The sequence below is a fragment of the Olea europaea genome, chromosome 19 (assembly GCF_002742605.1).
Source record: "Olea europaea var. sylvestris chromosome 19, O_europaea_v1, whole genome shotgun sequence".
Lineage (NCBI taxonomy): Eukaryota > Viridiplantae > Streptophyta > Magnoliopsida > Lamiales > Oleaceae > Olea > Olea europaea.
The window spans coordinates 4,694,527-4,710,586 of NC_036255.1; the positions used below are offsets into that span (position 1 = coordinate 4,694,527).

At 28.8% G+C, this 16,060-nt stretch overlaps 1 protein-coding gene and 1 long non-coding RNA gene across 2 annotated transcripts; one reads left to right on the forward strand and one right to left on the reverse strand.

Moving 5' to 3' along the window:
* Positions 1-5,365: 5,365 nt before the first annotated feature.
* LOC111368577 lies at positions 5,366-7,829 on the reverse strand. Its single transcript, XR_002698010.1, has 2 exons — positions 7,658-7,829; positions 5,366-5,776 (listed from the first exon to the last, which is right to left on the reverse strand). It is a non-coding gene; the product is annotated as an uncharacterized LOC111368577 (long non-coding RNA).
* A 6,133-nt stretch (positions 7,830-13,962) lies between these two features.
* Positions 13,963-15,769, forward strand: LOC111368578 (epoxide hydrolase A-like). Its single transcript, XM_022989902.1, has 4 exons — positions 13,963-14,317; positions 14,537-14,704; positions 14,786-15,021; positions 15,316-15,769. The coding sequence occupies exons 1-4, from the start codon at positions 14,030-14,032 to the stop codon at positions 15,569-15,571; spliced, it is 948 nt and encodes a 315-aa protein (XP_022845670.1). The 5' UTR covers positions 13,963-14,029; the 3' UTR covers positions 15,572-15,769.
* Positions 15,770-16,060: the final 291 nt, after the last annotated feature.

The window sequence follows — 16,060 nt, forward strand, 5'->3', positions numbered from 1 at the left end:
TTCTTCTTCTGTATTATTTTCTATCAACTGACATTCTTTTTCTTTATTACAAGGACATTCTTTTTCTTGACTTTTATTACTACTACTACTACCACCACCACTACCACCACCACGCTTCTCTATGCACTCTGATATAAAGTGATTACTTTGTGTAGGTGTGAATAATGTATGTTTTTGTAAATATACAAAATCTTTTGTAATTGTTATACTACATTGTCTTTTAATAAAAAACTTAATCCAATAATAAAATCTATATTTTTTAATTTTAATGGTCTTACTCATGTAGATTCTATAGGTAATGTATATTTTATACTTAAGCCACAATTAGTTTCAAAACTAATTTTACTTTTTGATTTTAAATTTTCTGTATAAGTATATGATTCTCCATCCATTTGTTGTGCATTAACTGGTTCTTTTGATTTTATAATATATTTATATGGTATTAATTTTTTATTAGTTACTCAATTACTACATCCTGAATCTATAAGTCCTAAACATTTTATAATGTAATTGTCTATTCTTATTTGACATTTTATCTTAATATCTTTTAACTTTTTCGAATTACAAACTACTTCTATATATTCTGTTTGTATTGAGTCTTGATTTTCTTTTATAATACTTCTTCCTTTATTATTTTCTAAGATTTCTATTCTTCTTATAAATAACTTTTGCATTTCTTCTAAATTTTCAATTCTTTTCCTAAGAATTCTTATTTCTAAAATTTCTATTTGTTCTTGAGTAAATTCTGTTTTTACTTCTTCTTCTTTAATTATTAAATTATTATTTTCTAAACATTTAATACATGCTTCTTTATAACATTCTAAACATTTTACTCTTAATTTTCTAACTGGATACCAAAAATATAAGTAACATGCTATATTATCTGTTCCTATATTTTTCTGCCAATTTTGTATGCAATCCTCTAATTCTACTAGTTCTATATCTTTTTCTGATTTTGATTCATTATTAATTTTTAAATCTAAAAATTCATCTAAAATCTCATAATCAGATTCTTCTTGTCCTATTTCTAAATTTCTATCTTCAACAGATATTATACTATATATAGATTCTTTATCTGATACATACTCATCTACCTGTATTAAATCTTCATTAGTGCATTCTATTAATGTACTTTTTTTTATTATTATTATTTATTCTTTTTGGACAAGTTTTAGCTAAATGCTCATTACTATTACAAACATAACAATTAAGTTTATTTTTATAAGTTCTATCTGGTTTAAATTTTCTAACATGTCTTCTTTTCATCTAAGTAAGGTTTTCTTTTATTAGATTCTCTAATAAAATATTTTTTCCTAACTGGTCTTTTGTCTTTTTTATATCTTTTCTTATAATTCTTTGAACTAGAGGCTACATATGTTTGTGGTGTAAAAATATCTTTACAAAATTTATAATCTGTCTTTTTAAGTTGTTTTTGTATTTGTAGTTCTACACATTTTCCTTCTAAGCATCTTATTACATGTTGAATTCTATGTCCTATTCTCCATTATTTTTTTGGATGTTCTTTTACTGAATTTAAATTATTCCATGAGTCTGTTATTTTTAATCCTAATGGTCCTGGTAATTTATGAAATAACTTATTTTCTATTTTTTGATTAAATGTATTTCCTGAAATTGACACTAAGTAATAATATTCATTTAAAAATCTCTTAACGTGTCTACCTTTAGTCAATTTATATAAATTAAGTTGTTCTAAGTCTCTAATTGCTTTCCTTTGTATACTCATCTGTCCTGAATTTGGATCTGCTCCAGTAATTAATATCTGAATTTTATTAACAAAATTATAAGGATTACTTCCTAAGCTTACTAATTGTTCAAATTCTTCTTTTCTTTCCGTTTTAAATGCTTCCCACATTTCTTTAGTACTTTCTCCTAAAAATGTTTCTAAATACCTATACATATCTAAAGGTTTCATTTCTTGAAAATTTCTAATAAAATGTACTATTATAGTATTTTTTCCATACATCTATTACATTTGTCCATATCTGTGGACCATGTACTGTAATATTTAATATTTGTGCTTTATTGGCTGCTTGAAATTCTATTTTATTTTCTAATGGTCTTTCACTTCCTCTTGAAACATATTTAGTATTTTCTGGTGGGTCATTATAAATATTATAAGCTCCTCTTTGAGGATAACCATATCCATAAGTTAATGTCTCATGTTTTATGGTTCTATCAAAAGGTGTCTCATCAAAAGATTTATAAACATTTTCATCATCCACAAGTTCTTTATAATCAGATCTTTCTGATCTTGTTTCTTCTATTTCTTCTTTACTTATTCCTATCCTTATATTTAAAATTTGGGTCATAATATAAATATTCTAGTTCTTTTATTTGTTTATTAATATACATTTGATCTTCTAATAATAATAATTCTTTTTTTTTTTATCTAATATCATTCCTAATTCTTTAGGGAAAATTATTTTATCTAAATTTTCTTCTAATAATTCTATATGAACATATTCATTAACTTGTTCTTGTTCTTCTGAATTAGATTGATTTGATTCTTCTTCAAAATTATTATTTTGTATTTGATTATAATCTAAGAATCTTAAACTAGTTCTTCCATTTATATCTTTATAGGTTAATGATTCTTGTGGTGCCATAATTTTTTCTTGGCTGTTTTCTAAAAATCTATCAATATCTCATTCTAATCCTGCTAATTGTTTTGATGAATATTCTTTGGGTCTTACCATATTAATTCCTTTGCTACTCATTAAATTTACTACTTTATCTATGTAAATTTTATATTTAATTTGTGAATTATTAGAACATCTCCCTAAGAATCCTATATGTATTAATAAATTATCTCCACATTTTACGTCTTCATATCCTTTTGTTTGAACTCCTATCTTAATTTTTTCTGAAAAATCTTTTATAGTTATTAAAAAATCTGGATTACAGTAAATTATTCCATTATTACTATTCATGTCTACTTCCATACTAGCTATTTGGCTTTTATCTATTTTATTAATTCTTTCATCATATATAGTAATTAAAACCTTACATCCTAATTTTTTTCTCATTAATCCTTTAATACCTATAACTATAAGTGCTAAATGCATAAATTTAAAATTTTTCTTTCTTAATCCTTTCTTAGATTCTTCTGATATTAAATTTAACTTTTTTACTTGTTTTCCTATACATTGTATAGAAACTTCTCTATGGTGTCTAAAAAATTGATGACTTGATTCTAATATTCCTCTATTATATAATACATTTGGATTTAGAAGTTTTAAACCAAATCTAGAATAATCCTATTGTGGATCTAATATTTCTTCAATATTTTGATCATACTGTTATTGTTTATTTAACATTTTGTCTATTAAACTTCTGTTTATACTTGATAAACTTAATCTAGGTCTTTCTCTTGATGAAGAGGCTTCTTCATTTATAGTTCTTGATCTTCCTAAAAATGGATTCATCTTGAAAACTTATATTCTTTAGATAATTTTCTAATTACTTTTTCTTTACATGTTTTTTTAAAGCTTAAATTTTCTAACTTATCTGTTAAAAATCTCAAATCTTTTTCTACGTTTGATGAAGAGGGTATGTTACCTGTAATTTTTGTTTTATCTAAAATGTCTATCTTTTTATGAAGAGACAATAAGAATGCAATTATAATATTATTTTGTTTAATAATAATCGTGTCTGAGTTTTTTAGAAAAATATGTCTAGTAAGTCCTTCTACTTCTGTATAAAAGGTTTTACAATATTCAAGTGCTTCTAAATAATTTTTATTTGTAACTAAGAATACAATTTTTAAGATCCTTAACTAATTCTTCTATTTTAATTATTATTCTTTTAATGTCTATTTCTATTTCTTTAGGTTTATTAAAATCTAAATTCTTTATTATTTCTTAAAAATCTAGTTTTATAGGATTTTTTTCTAATTTTACTAATTTTTCTAGGATACTAGAATTTTGATTCTTACTATAATCTAAAGATTCTTTAATATTTTTTTATTTCAATATTTTTATCTATTATATTGTCTTTAATTATTTCTAAATAATTAAACTTCTTTTTATTTTCAAGTTCTAAATTTCTGGACAAATTTATAATTAAGTCTATAATACTATTTTGACTTGGTTCTTCTTAAAATAAACTATGTAATCTATGTTTAGTTTCTAAATTACACTTTAAAATATTGCTTTCTACAGTTGTTACTTTTCTACTGTTATTTCTTATTTCTAAGTCTAAATAATCTAACTTTTTTACTTCCAGATTAATATGAAATTTATTTCACTTCAGACTTCTTCTATTATATATATATATATGCTTAAATTCTTCAAATAATATCTTTTTAATTATTTTTTCTTTTATTTCTAAAGGTAAATTTTTAATTACTCTAAAACATTTTAATACTTATTTTATGTCTTTACTATATGTTCCAACTATATTATCTTCTTTTATATAGAAGGCTATATTAGAATTATATTTTACCATATATCTTAATCCGTTGTTATAAATTTCTGAAATCATAAACTTTTTATGTTTCAGTTTCTACTTCCTTTATGCTCTGATACCAAAAGGGGGGGGGGGGGGGGGGTTGTTTTTGTTTTGCTGTTGGGCATGTGTTTGTTTTGTTGTTTTATAACTTTATAACTTTTAATAACTTTAATCTTACTCAATACTATATATATATAGCAGATTACCAATTGGAAATTAAAGGAGTGTTTAGAATAATTCATATCTATCATTATCCATATGAAAGTGGGTCGGCATCAACAGTTGTTGGGAAATAAAAATGGTTAGTGCGGAGTTAACATGCTAATTGTTGGCAGTTAACAAAATGGAGATTAATATGCTAAGAGAGGGTTGGTTAAAATTGGAGGTTACAATGAATAATAAAGTGGGGTGGCCGGGGGGGGGGTTATGGTTTTGAAATGTTAATCTTCAACGGATGAACATGGCACGTAACTTCCCAATGATCAAATGACAAAATTTTTATTTATATAAATATATATCTTTTGATAGTTAAAAACAAATAAAATGGAAGTTTATTAAAATGGTAAGTTGGAGTATAAATGATGGATGATGAAACATGCAAGTAATTCGTCCAATTTTGAAACCAAAATGGTAGTAATAAAATAAAGTGTCGTAAGAAAAATAATGTAACCAAGTTAACATAAAATTTTGTCGATTAATAGCAATTTTAACACCTTGTAAAAATTAAGAAAATCAAGTACACGAAATTTTACTTTCGTGACCAAAGTTTAATTTGGACTGTTAGGAAGTGTCGTAGTGACATAATAATATGACCCATATTATATTTGAGTCCCATAAGAGAATTTTATTTTGGAACGAAACAAAATATTTTTTTTTTCCCGATCGCTACAATTCGAACATCAAAGAAAATTAATTGAAATAAATTTCCAAAAATTGTCTTGAACTTAATAAGTAACTCAAATATATTTGATGTATGCAAATAAAGAGGGAGAGACTGAAGATATATCTTTCAGTTAAACCATCTTTCCTTCTTTCCAACACTTCAAACAAGTATTTGGCTGCACGTTTTAGAAAAGACCCATCATAATCAACACAACCAATCACCATAACCTCTACTTTGCCATTTGCATTGCCCATGTCCTTCATCAATCTCGTTCTAATGCAACAATCAAAATCAAAATCCAGTATCAACTTTCAGGAACTTGTTTTTTCACCTGGCCATAATTTCTTAAAGAATAAGACCGTGCACAAACTGTCTTCTCTTCGTTCTCTGTATGAGCCTTCCTAGCTTCACCGTTTAACAAAACTGGTAGAGTTCACGGTACGACAACAATAGAAGAATGAGAGGGACCAACGAAAGACGGATTAGGGAACCAGGAAATCAAATCGCAGAGAACGAATCAGACAAATAATGAGATTGAAATTAATTAAATTAAATTCAGCACGAAATGAAATATAGAAGATATGGAATTGTACAATTAAAGATGACTATGTTAATATGTAAGAATTTCTATGGAAGACATGGAAAAAATGGAGAGTAGACTGTTAGAATTTCCTTTTTGAACAAATCTAGATATTTTCCATCTAGGGAAAATATGCAATCCATTAGATTTTATTTCAGTGTGCTTCAAAAGCTAAACGGAAAAAATGGAACATCTTAAAGAGGAACCTTTAATTCATTCAAATTATAAATAGAACAATAAAAAGGAGAAAACCCCCCAGATGAATATCAGTGAGACCTCGCATAATATCAACAAACATCGGTCAAATTCAAATTAGAAGGGCAACTGCGCCAAAAGTCAAGGAAAAAATATTGAACGCGGATTTTATAACTTGTAAAAAATAGAAATAATGAAATCAAAGCAAACAAAAAAGTTCAAATCGCTAAAAAGATAACAGATGAGTTCTAACCCTTCATGTGAAAGAGAACCGAAAGAGTATATTGCTACGTTGAAGCAGATACAAAACAACACAATATACTTAGGACATCAATAACAACGAGTAATTTCTATGTACAATCTAATTGAACACTATCAAAGGAAGGTAAACTTCTAGAAGAGAAAGAAGTGACCGAAGCGAAACGAAGAGGAGAAAATTCCAGAGATGGATAGCAGTCAAACCTTGCACAATGTTAACGAATGAACGTCAAATTGAAGTAAAAATATGGACAAAGAGTTGGAGAGAATTTTTGTTTTACTAATGAAAATAGTAAAATCTGCCTCATTGCCTCAGCAACAATACGAAATCAGGTCTGAGAAATTGAAAGTGAAAAGCATGATGTTTTAGTCTCGCAAGGATTTGGATGTAAAGAATTTGTTTGCATTCATGAAGGATATGGTCAGGCGTATACGAACTTCTTTATATAGCTAAGTGTATATAATAAAAGTATTTTTATTATTTTTCCTTTGATAATGTTCAATGAAAACCTCGCACAGTATCAAAGAACGAACATCAGATTGAAGTGATAAGGCAAGCTGAAGCAGAGATCAGAAACAAGATATTAAACACCTCATCCAGAAGTTTAAAAAAAGAAAAAAAAATTGCACATGGGTTTCAAAATTTGAAATTGGAAAACCTACTTCCCGACCTCTCCATTTTCAACATCAATAACCCTCCTCCTTTTCTCCAATCCCCTCTTTCCTCTCCCATTTCCTAACATCATTTCATCCCCTCCATCCAATGCACCATTATTATTAGCTCAAATATCTGGTTCAACAGAAAGTAAACCCCATATAAACTACAATATTTTTAATTTTTAATTTTTTGACATGTATTATTTGGAATACAAAACTTTTCTAAAATCTAGAAGATCAAACAAGAATGTATAAACACCAAAAAAAGCAGAGTGTAGATTTAAATTTTATTTCTATTACATGAACTTTTCCAACAAACTTGTGATACATATTTATACTTTCTACAGATTATAAATGTCCATATTGGATGGAACAAAGTACTTGGACTTTCACGATTTATGGAACAAGTTAATATATACTTAAATAAACATATTGCAATCAGCGACAACAGTAACCTGCTGCTTGCACTATAGCTCAAAAAATTTTGAAATCTACAGTAAAGAAGAAATTGAAGGCATGAAAATTATACTTACGTTCAGAGAAGACGAGAAACGGGAAAAAATGGGGAAATCTACAATAAAGGAGAAAATTAAAGGCATGAGAATTATACTTACCTTCAGAGAAGAAGAGAAACGGAAACAGCGCTGAATGGTGATTAAATCGGAGATTGTTGAAGGAATTTCTTTCAGTTTCTTCAAAGGTTGCTAAATGAAGAAACGGTGTTGTAGTCGTCAATTGGATTTGGGAGGAATTATGTTTAGCCTCTTTTCTACTATGAATTGAGAAAGTTAGGGTTAGTACTGATTGCTTAGGGTATCACGTGTGCTTTTGATACATAGTATAAAATAAAATCAAACGAACACCCAAAAATACTTTTATTTTAATATTTTTTACATAAAAAATTATATCAATTAAACACAATAATTTATAATTTTTAGGCAATTCAATTCCCAAATATTTTGTATATAATATAATATATAAGGTATAAGAAAAGACCATTAGACTTGAGTTTGAGAATTAGTGTAATGGATGTTTAGGGGTGAAATAGGAAACAAACAAATGCTTCACAAATGAATAGTGCAGACAAGATTCCCTCTTTTAAGTTAGTAGGATTATGTATATAATGTGAAATGTTGAACAAATTGAAATGTAATATTTTTATTGGAATAACATTTTTTTGTACACAATATTTTTTCTCAAAGTTCTACAACTGTTCTTATTTTTATTTTCCGTTTTGACCTTTTATCAAGACTTTTGTTGTTTGCCTTAAAACTCCACAAAAAAAATATGAGATATAGTTGCTCGTGAGATAATACATATTTTAGAAATGTATATTCCAATAAGACATTGTTTGTCATTTAGCCTTTTTAATGATAATTGTAAGCATAAATTTAGTGGAATTGTTCTTTCTTAAATTTGAATAAATATCATGCATCGTTTGTTAGAGTTAATGGGATATGTGGATACCATTTAACAACAATATATTTGGAACTCCTCTTTGTAAAATTGATTTGTATTTAGATTTCACAAAAAACGATAAAAAGGATAATCAAATATTAAATGAAATGACAAAAAAAAATTGACATATCTTGAGGACGAAGAACTAAAATTTTTAAATTATCAAATATTGAATTGAATTGACTATAAACAAGCATGTTAAAAATTACTAAATTCTACTACTTTTACAAACAACTGGCGTACTTAAATTCATAAAATTGAATTATTATCATTTCTGCTTTATTTTGAATTACGTCAAATATATTATAAATTTCTTACTATAATGTGACAAAGTTCTTATTTGATTTGTTTAATTATAAATATGTCAAATTAAATTTAAAAAGTGAAGTATGTTTATATGTTAATATTAAAACGCCAAAATGGATGCATAATTTATATTCATTAAATATATCCAAAATGACAAAATACAAAAAGTTATATGTCATTTAATTTGTCGAAAGTAGAGTGACACATTTAGCCTCTTGCTTTGGTTTGCCTAAATTCAAGTAAACGTATTTGATTCATTTCGGTTCAATTAAATTTGATTAGATTTTGTATCATTGGAGACGTGTACCTCTTTAACTAAATCTTGTGAACGTTGAAAGGAAATGATAATAAAAAATTATAAAAATAATTGGCAAGAACTTAAAATCAAAAGCTAGTTTTCTAGATATGCTTTGCACATGGTATAATATGACAAAAAAAATTTATAATTTAAACAAAATTATTAAGTCGAATTTAAGATCTTTCAGTGTTTAATAATTTAATATTTTATAATATAACTTTAATTGTTTCAATGATACTTAAAAATTTGTTGTGCATCGTATAACACTATTTTAACATGATGACATTAAAATTTATAATATACATTTTTTAGTATGATAATATGACTAATGTTTTATAGTTATAATTGACAACAAAAATTTGAAATGCCTACAAAATTTTATAATTTAACTATTTGATTATGAAGTTAAATTATTTACATAATTAATTTTTAACTATAATTTTGTGTCAAAACCAATATTCAAAAAAAGAAATGAAAGTTGGGAGGCTATGCATTCAAGAGTCTTCTTAAGCAGTCATAATTCAGTTTTAAAAAAAACAAATTCCCTACGAATTAAATGTAACAATACTAAGTGAATGTAAATTATAGGAATGGCTATAATCAATAAAATTAATATCTCAAAAATTACTAAACATTTTATGGATATGTGTATTGAATCAAACTTGTAAGGGTTAAAAATTCAGAGAATATGACCACTCAAAATTTGGGAGAATTTAATTTTAAATTTTGATGATTTTTTCTCTTATCCAATGTTTAAGTGAAAAAATTACAAATTTCAATAAGCACCAAACTGCTTTCAGACTAGCAACTCACACATAAATTCCTTACAAATCAAAATGTGGCATTAGAATTCCTGCGTCCTCAAAACTAACATTCCCACACTGTATAATTTTAACAATAAAAATAAAAATATGTTCATTAACGAATGAATATCATAAAGACAAAACATACAAAATTCAAGTTGAGCAAATAAAGAAAAATTTGTACTGAAGTGGATAAACGAATGCAAGTAAATTTCGGTTAAAAATATAGGATTTATAGAAAAAAATTTAAAACTAACTATCTAATATAATAATTCTTAACATAATGCACACTATTAAAGTTCATCATAAACAAAAAATAAAAATAAAAAGTTTATTATTGGTTGTTGTGCCCTATAAAAAAATTTGGTCATCATTCCTATCAAAAAAGACCCAAAAAAATCTATAATTAATTTTTAGTCACTAACATATTACACATCAACAATTACATAGAGAAACTAAGATTGATAAATTATGGATTCATAATTGAGATTTGAAGAGTAGGGGAGTTCTCATATAGACTTTTTAAATAGCTAAAAGTTTCTAAAAATCTAGATTGAATACCTGAATAGGGGTGTAACTAAAAAAAATATCCCAAAGAGAAAAATTCATAACTAAAAGGTTAAGTATCATCCATTTCAAAACTAAGAACAAATATTTCAAATTTCAAAAACCAGATATTTATTAAAATTTATTTTTAAATTAATTAATTAATTATTTTATTAATTAAATATATTTAGGTCACGATCTATACAATTTGGTGAATTAACGATTTAGTTAGTCAGTCATTATTTTTTGGTCACAAATAAAAAATTTTATGTCACATATTATTTTACGGTCACAATTCAAAAATTTTATAAGTCACAATTTGTTCATCGATCACAATTCATAAATTTATAGGTCACGATTCATTTATCGATCACAAATCATAAATATTATAAATCACGGTTTATTGTATAGTCTTAAATTATTAAATTATCGTTATAAATTAACAATTTTTTAAGTCTCATAATATTTTTTTATTCACAATTTATCTTTTTCATTGGTCACGGGTTAACTAATCTAATGATCACAATCAACCAAATGATTTGTAACTACCATCAACACTTGCGACTATCACCTTACCCGTAGGCAGCAACACCACCACCACCACCATTGCCGCCAGAACCACCACTATCACAGCTCAAAAGCGATAACCAACTAGCAAAATAGTATGAACAGTACTACTATGAGTGCAAGAAAAGCCGATTGCAACCCCAATGATAAGTAACCATATCCTAATTCATTGCCACAGTGACCACCACCATCACAAAAATTAGGGCTTAAATGACCATCACCTCACCACCAACAAAACCATCGTCACCCCATCACCACTATCAAAATCCAACAAGCCCGCCACCAAGAATCCACCACTCTCGCCACCAACAAAACAACTGCCACCACCAAATCCAACAAATCGCTGCCACAACCATCCAAACACCGTCAAGAAATTAGATTCATAAAATTGCCATCACCAGAACCAAAATGCTGCTGGATTGTGCATTCATGTCGGCGCCATCATGCGTGGCGCTCGCCTCTGGTGGTCTGTGTGGATTGCCTTCATCGGTGGCGGCTCAGTGAAGGAGAAGACGAGATGCGATGTCATATGCGGCACTCGCCTCCGATGGTTTGCATATGGATCGCCTTCGTCGATGGTGGTTCAGTGCTGCTCAGTGAAGGAGAAGATGAGTGATGGGAGAACAGCACATTGAAAGAGAAGACGAGAGTTGGGGAGAGAGAATTAGGATTTGGGGTTGAAATTGTGTGGTAGGTGAATTATTAATTAATAAAAAATATTTGATTTCAGAATAAACAAATTTTGAATATGATTTTTTAAGTTGGATTTTAAAACATATGGATGGGTATAATTATTTCAACTATCCAAATCCTAAACCTGGCAAACGTCATTGGGCTTTACAGATCCGGGTTTAACTGATCTTGAGATAAAGACTGAGGGAAATTGACATAAACAGCACTGATTTTGAAAAATTAATTATTGAATTGTTTTGAAACTTTTAATTTTAACACCAGGCTTGTTTCATGTCCCTTTCATCATAAACAGCGTGATGAAGGCCGTGAATTACACATTTTCTACACGCATCATTAATATTCAATTAATACAATGAGAGTTTGAGTAACAAAAGAGTTGATGGGATAACCTAACTAGTAAATAATTTAGGATCCGTTTGATTGCAAATATGAAATTTGGGTGGAAAGAAAATGAATTTCAGGAAATTGAATTTCTTAGAAATTGTTTTCCTGAGACTTGTCAATTTATTGTGTTTGATTGATATAATTTTTCACCTAAAAAATATTGAAATAAAAGTATTTTTTGGTGTTCATTTGACTTTATTTTACATGAAAATTGTCAGTTAAAGGGATAAAATTTACTGATATTGGGGATAGAGTTTGTTTCTATTGCCCAAAAAAAAATTATATATTTTTTGGTGTTCGTTTAACTTTGTTTTACATGAAAATTGTTAATTAAACAGAAATATTTTTTTTATAATAATTCTTAGAATTTGTTTCTATTGCAAAAATAAAAAATAAAAAATCGATACAGTTTATTGGTGAGAATTCATTTTCCTCAATTACATGGGAAATGTCTAGATGGCACCCAAAGTTGGAAAAGATTTTCCATGGAAAATAAATCCTATCAAACACTACAAAAGTTGAAAAATGTACTTGATTTTCCGAATTCCATGGAAAACATTTGGCTATCAAACATAGCCTTAGTCCCGATTTTGTCCAAATTCTTTAATTTTTTTCATTGTCAATTATATTTATTTTTAATATAAAATAATTTTCCACGTGAATTTATAACTTTTAGCATATTTTTTAACCACACATTTTCTAAAAATATCAATTTTAACAAAATCTATGCTCAAAAAATCTACACATTGAGTACAAGTTTATTTTAAGACGTGTTTGATTGGTTTTATTTTTCATGAAAAATGTTATTTTTCTACCAAAGTTCCTATTTTTTTTTCAAATGTTGGTCACACGACCATATTTTTCTCAAAAACAAGAATAACATTTTCTTTTAGGAGTAAGTAAAACATTTTTCAAGCAATTTACACTTCCCAAACAAAAACTCAATTTCAATCCACCAATAAAAGATAAAAAAAAAATTACAACATTTTCCAGGTTAAAAATTAAGTCAATCAAATGATAATTTCTATACAAATAAATTATATACAATTGAATTATAATCTCAAAAGCAACCCCAAACGGGCATTTATAAGTTAATTGTTCTAATGGTCACTAAATTTAGGTCCATATCTTTGATTGACCACTAAATTTTATAATGTCGAGTTTTGGTCACTGAACTTAGGTCCATATCTTCGATTGGCTACTGAAGTTTAAAATATCGAGTTTTGGCCATTGAACTTTGAAAAATGTCGAGTTTTGATCACTGAACTTAGGTTTATATCTTCGATTGCTCACTGAAATTTAAAATGTCGAGTTTTAACCATTGAATTTTGAAAAATGTTGTACATTACTCACTAAACTTTGAAAAATATTGTATATTACTCAGTGAGCTTTGAAAAATGTTGTACATTATTCGTTGTAAATTCGATATTTTTCAAAATTCAACAGTTATTATAGTGAGCAATGTACGGCATATTTCAAAATTCAGTAGTCAAAACTCAACATTTTAAATTTCAGTGAGCAATCTAAAATATGGATTTAAGTTCAGCGAGCAATCGAAAATATTGACCTAAATTCAGTGACCAAAACCTGATATTTTTTAAAGTTCAATGACCAAAATTCGACATTTTTAAATTTAGAGTCAATCAAAGACATAAAACTAACAGCTTGTTTGAGAGGAATTTTTTACCCAAAAAAATTGATTTTTTGACCGTTATTTTACTATTTCAATCGTAATTTTTGACTTTTTTTCTCACAAACGGACCCTACTTTTTTTCTAACGATCAAAAAATCAATTCTCAAAATCCCTCCCAAACAGGTCCTAAATTCAGTGACCATTCAAACAATTAACTCGGCATTTATTGAAAGCATAAAATATCCACCTCTAATTATTAACTCAGTTTAGCCTAGCTTCTTCTTCGGGATCGTCGAAAATGGACGAAATTGAGCACAAGTACGTCCAAGCGAACGGGCTAAAGCTTCACGTTGCCGAAATCGGAAGTGAATCGTCGCCGGTAGTGGTGTTTCTGCACGGATTTCCAGAAATATGGTACTCTTGGCGCCACCAGATGATTGCAGTCGCTAAAGCCGGTTTCAGAGCAATGGCACCCGATTACAGAGGCTACGGCTTGTCCGACCCGCCACCTCAACCCGAGAAGACCACCTTCTTGGATCTGATATCTGACCTCCTTGCAATTCTTGATGCTCTTAACATCTCCAAGGCATGTGATCCTTTGGTGATAATTATGTTTTTTACTCTTATTTTTCAGTTGAAATTCTGGTTGGTTACCTTGAAAATTGGGGGGTTTTGTCGATTTATAGAGAGGAAATTATATTTGGCTAAACGAAAAAAAATGTTTAATTTTAAGGTAATTCACTTATAAGAAAAAGTAATAAGTATGCTCGTAAGAGTTAATTTCAAGAAAAAAATTAATTCGCAGGTTTTTCTGGTAAGCAAAGATTTTGGTAGTGCGGTTGTTTCCATCTTTGTCCTCCTCCATCAGGAGAGAGTGTCAGGTTTCGTCACATTAGGCGTGCCATTTAGGCCTCCTCGTCTTCCCACCCATCATAAGCTCCTCCCTGAAGGCTTCTATATTTCAAGATGGCAGGTCCTCCCTTTTTTCTCCACCTCCTTTTCGGGATAGCCTGATTTGGCTCCTTCCGTAACTGTCGACAAATTTTTGTTGCAGGAGCCTGGACGCGCTGAAGCTGATTTTGGTCGACTTGATGCTAAAACAGTAGTGAGGAATATTTACATAATGTTCTCCAGAAGTGAAATTCCAATAGCTCAAGAAAACCAGGAGATCATGGACATAGTAGAGCCATCTACTCCTCTACCCTCTTGGTTCTCTGAGGAAGATCTTGCAACCTATGGAGCCCTGTACCAGAAATCGGGATTTCAAACTGCATTGCAAGTTCCTTACAGGTAACATGAAGGTTTTCTACATAAAAAATATTGTGCGCTTGCGTCATTCTTATGATAATATATAACTGTGGCTTATTCGAATGGACACATGATGATTCAAAATAAGAAGATTGAGTAAAAATGAAGAACGAGTTTGCGAAAATTGTTTCAAGAAAGATCACGGTTGGCTAAGCATGAAAGCTATGAGTTACTTGAACCAAATAATTTACTTCAGTCAAAATTATTTGTGGGAGATTGCTTTTCTGATTGACCTCTCAGTGGACACATTTACATGCTGATTTCGTTCTGTCTTAGGGCGTTTCTTGATCGCAAGAATGAACTTAATATACCAATTCCGAAAGTTGAAGTTCCAGCTCTCCTAATAATGGGCGAGAAGGATTATGTTTTCAAGTTCCCAGGAATAGAGGACTACACAAGGAACGGAGAGGTGAAAAAATTTGTCCCCAAATTGGACATAATCTACATACCAGAAGGAACTCATTTTGTTCAAGAGCAATTCCCCGACCATGTGAATGAGCTTATCCTCAACTTCCTCACAGGTCATAGTTGATCATTTCTCCAGTAGCCCTCTCTGCTTATGTAAACATTCTACTAAATAAAGGAGAAAATATTTCGAGTTTGAATGAGACATATTGGGATTACGATGTATCTTGTTTAAGCTTTTGTATCTAAACTTCTGAGACGGATAACATGAACGAGAAACCACAATCGAAATTATTGAATTACATATAAGTACTCTATTTTACCTACACAATCATCTTAGCCTCCAACTTGAACGGTGCATTGCAGCTGGAAATACATGAGCAAAAAGGACAGGTATCGAGCAACGATCGAGGGCTCTGGTGGCTGGTTTGATAATGCCCCCTCTACAAACAATCACTTTTTTCAGCGTCATATACAGCGATATTCGATCTCTCATCGGATTCTGCATGATTCAATTACTTCCAGCACAGTTTTGTGTGTCTCTGGTGATATCATGTTCAGTGTCATGTGAAATTCCTCAAAGAACAAAAACACGAGGATATTAATGACGTTTATC

Coding starts and splice junctions, on each gene's coding strand:
- LOC111368578 (XM_022989902.1), top strand. CDS start 14,030: ATGGACGAAATTGAGCACAAGTACGTCCAAGCGAACGGGCTAAAGCTT. Junction 14,318..14,536: donor ATGCTCTTAACATCTCCAAG/GCATGTGATCCT, acceptor ATTAATTCGCAG/GTTTTTCTGGTAAGCAAAGA. Junction 14,705..14,785: donor TCTATATTTCAAGATGGCAG/GTCCTCCCTTTT, acceptor TTTTTGTTGCAG/GAGCCTGGACGCGCTGAAGC.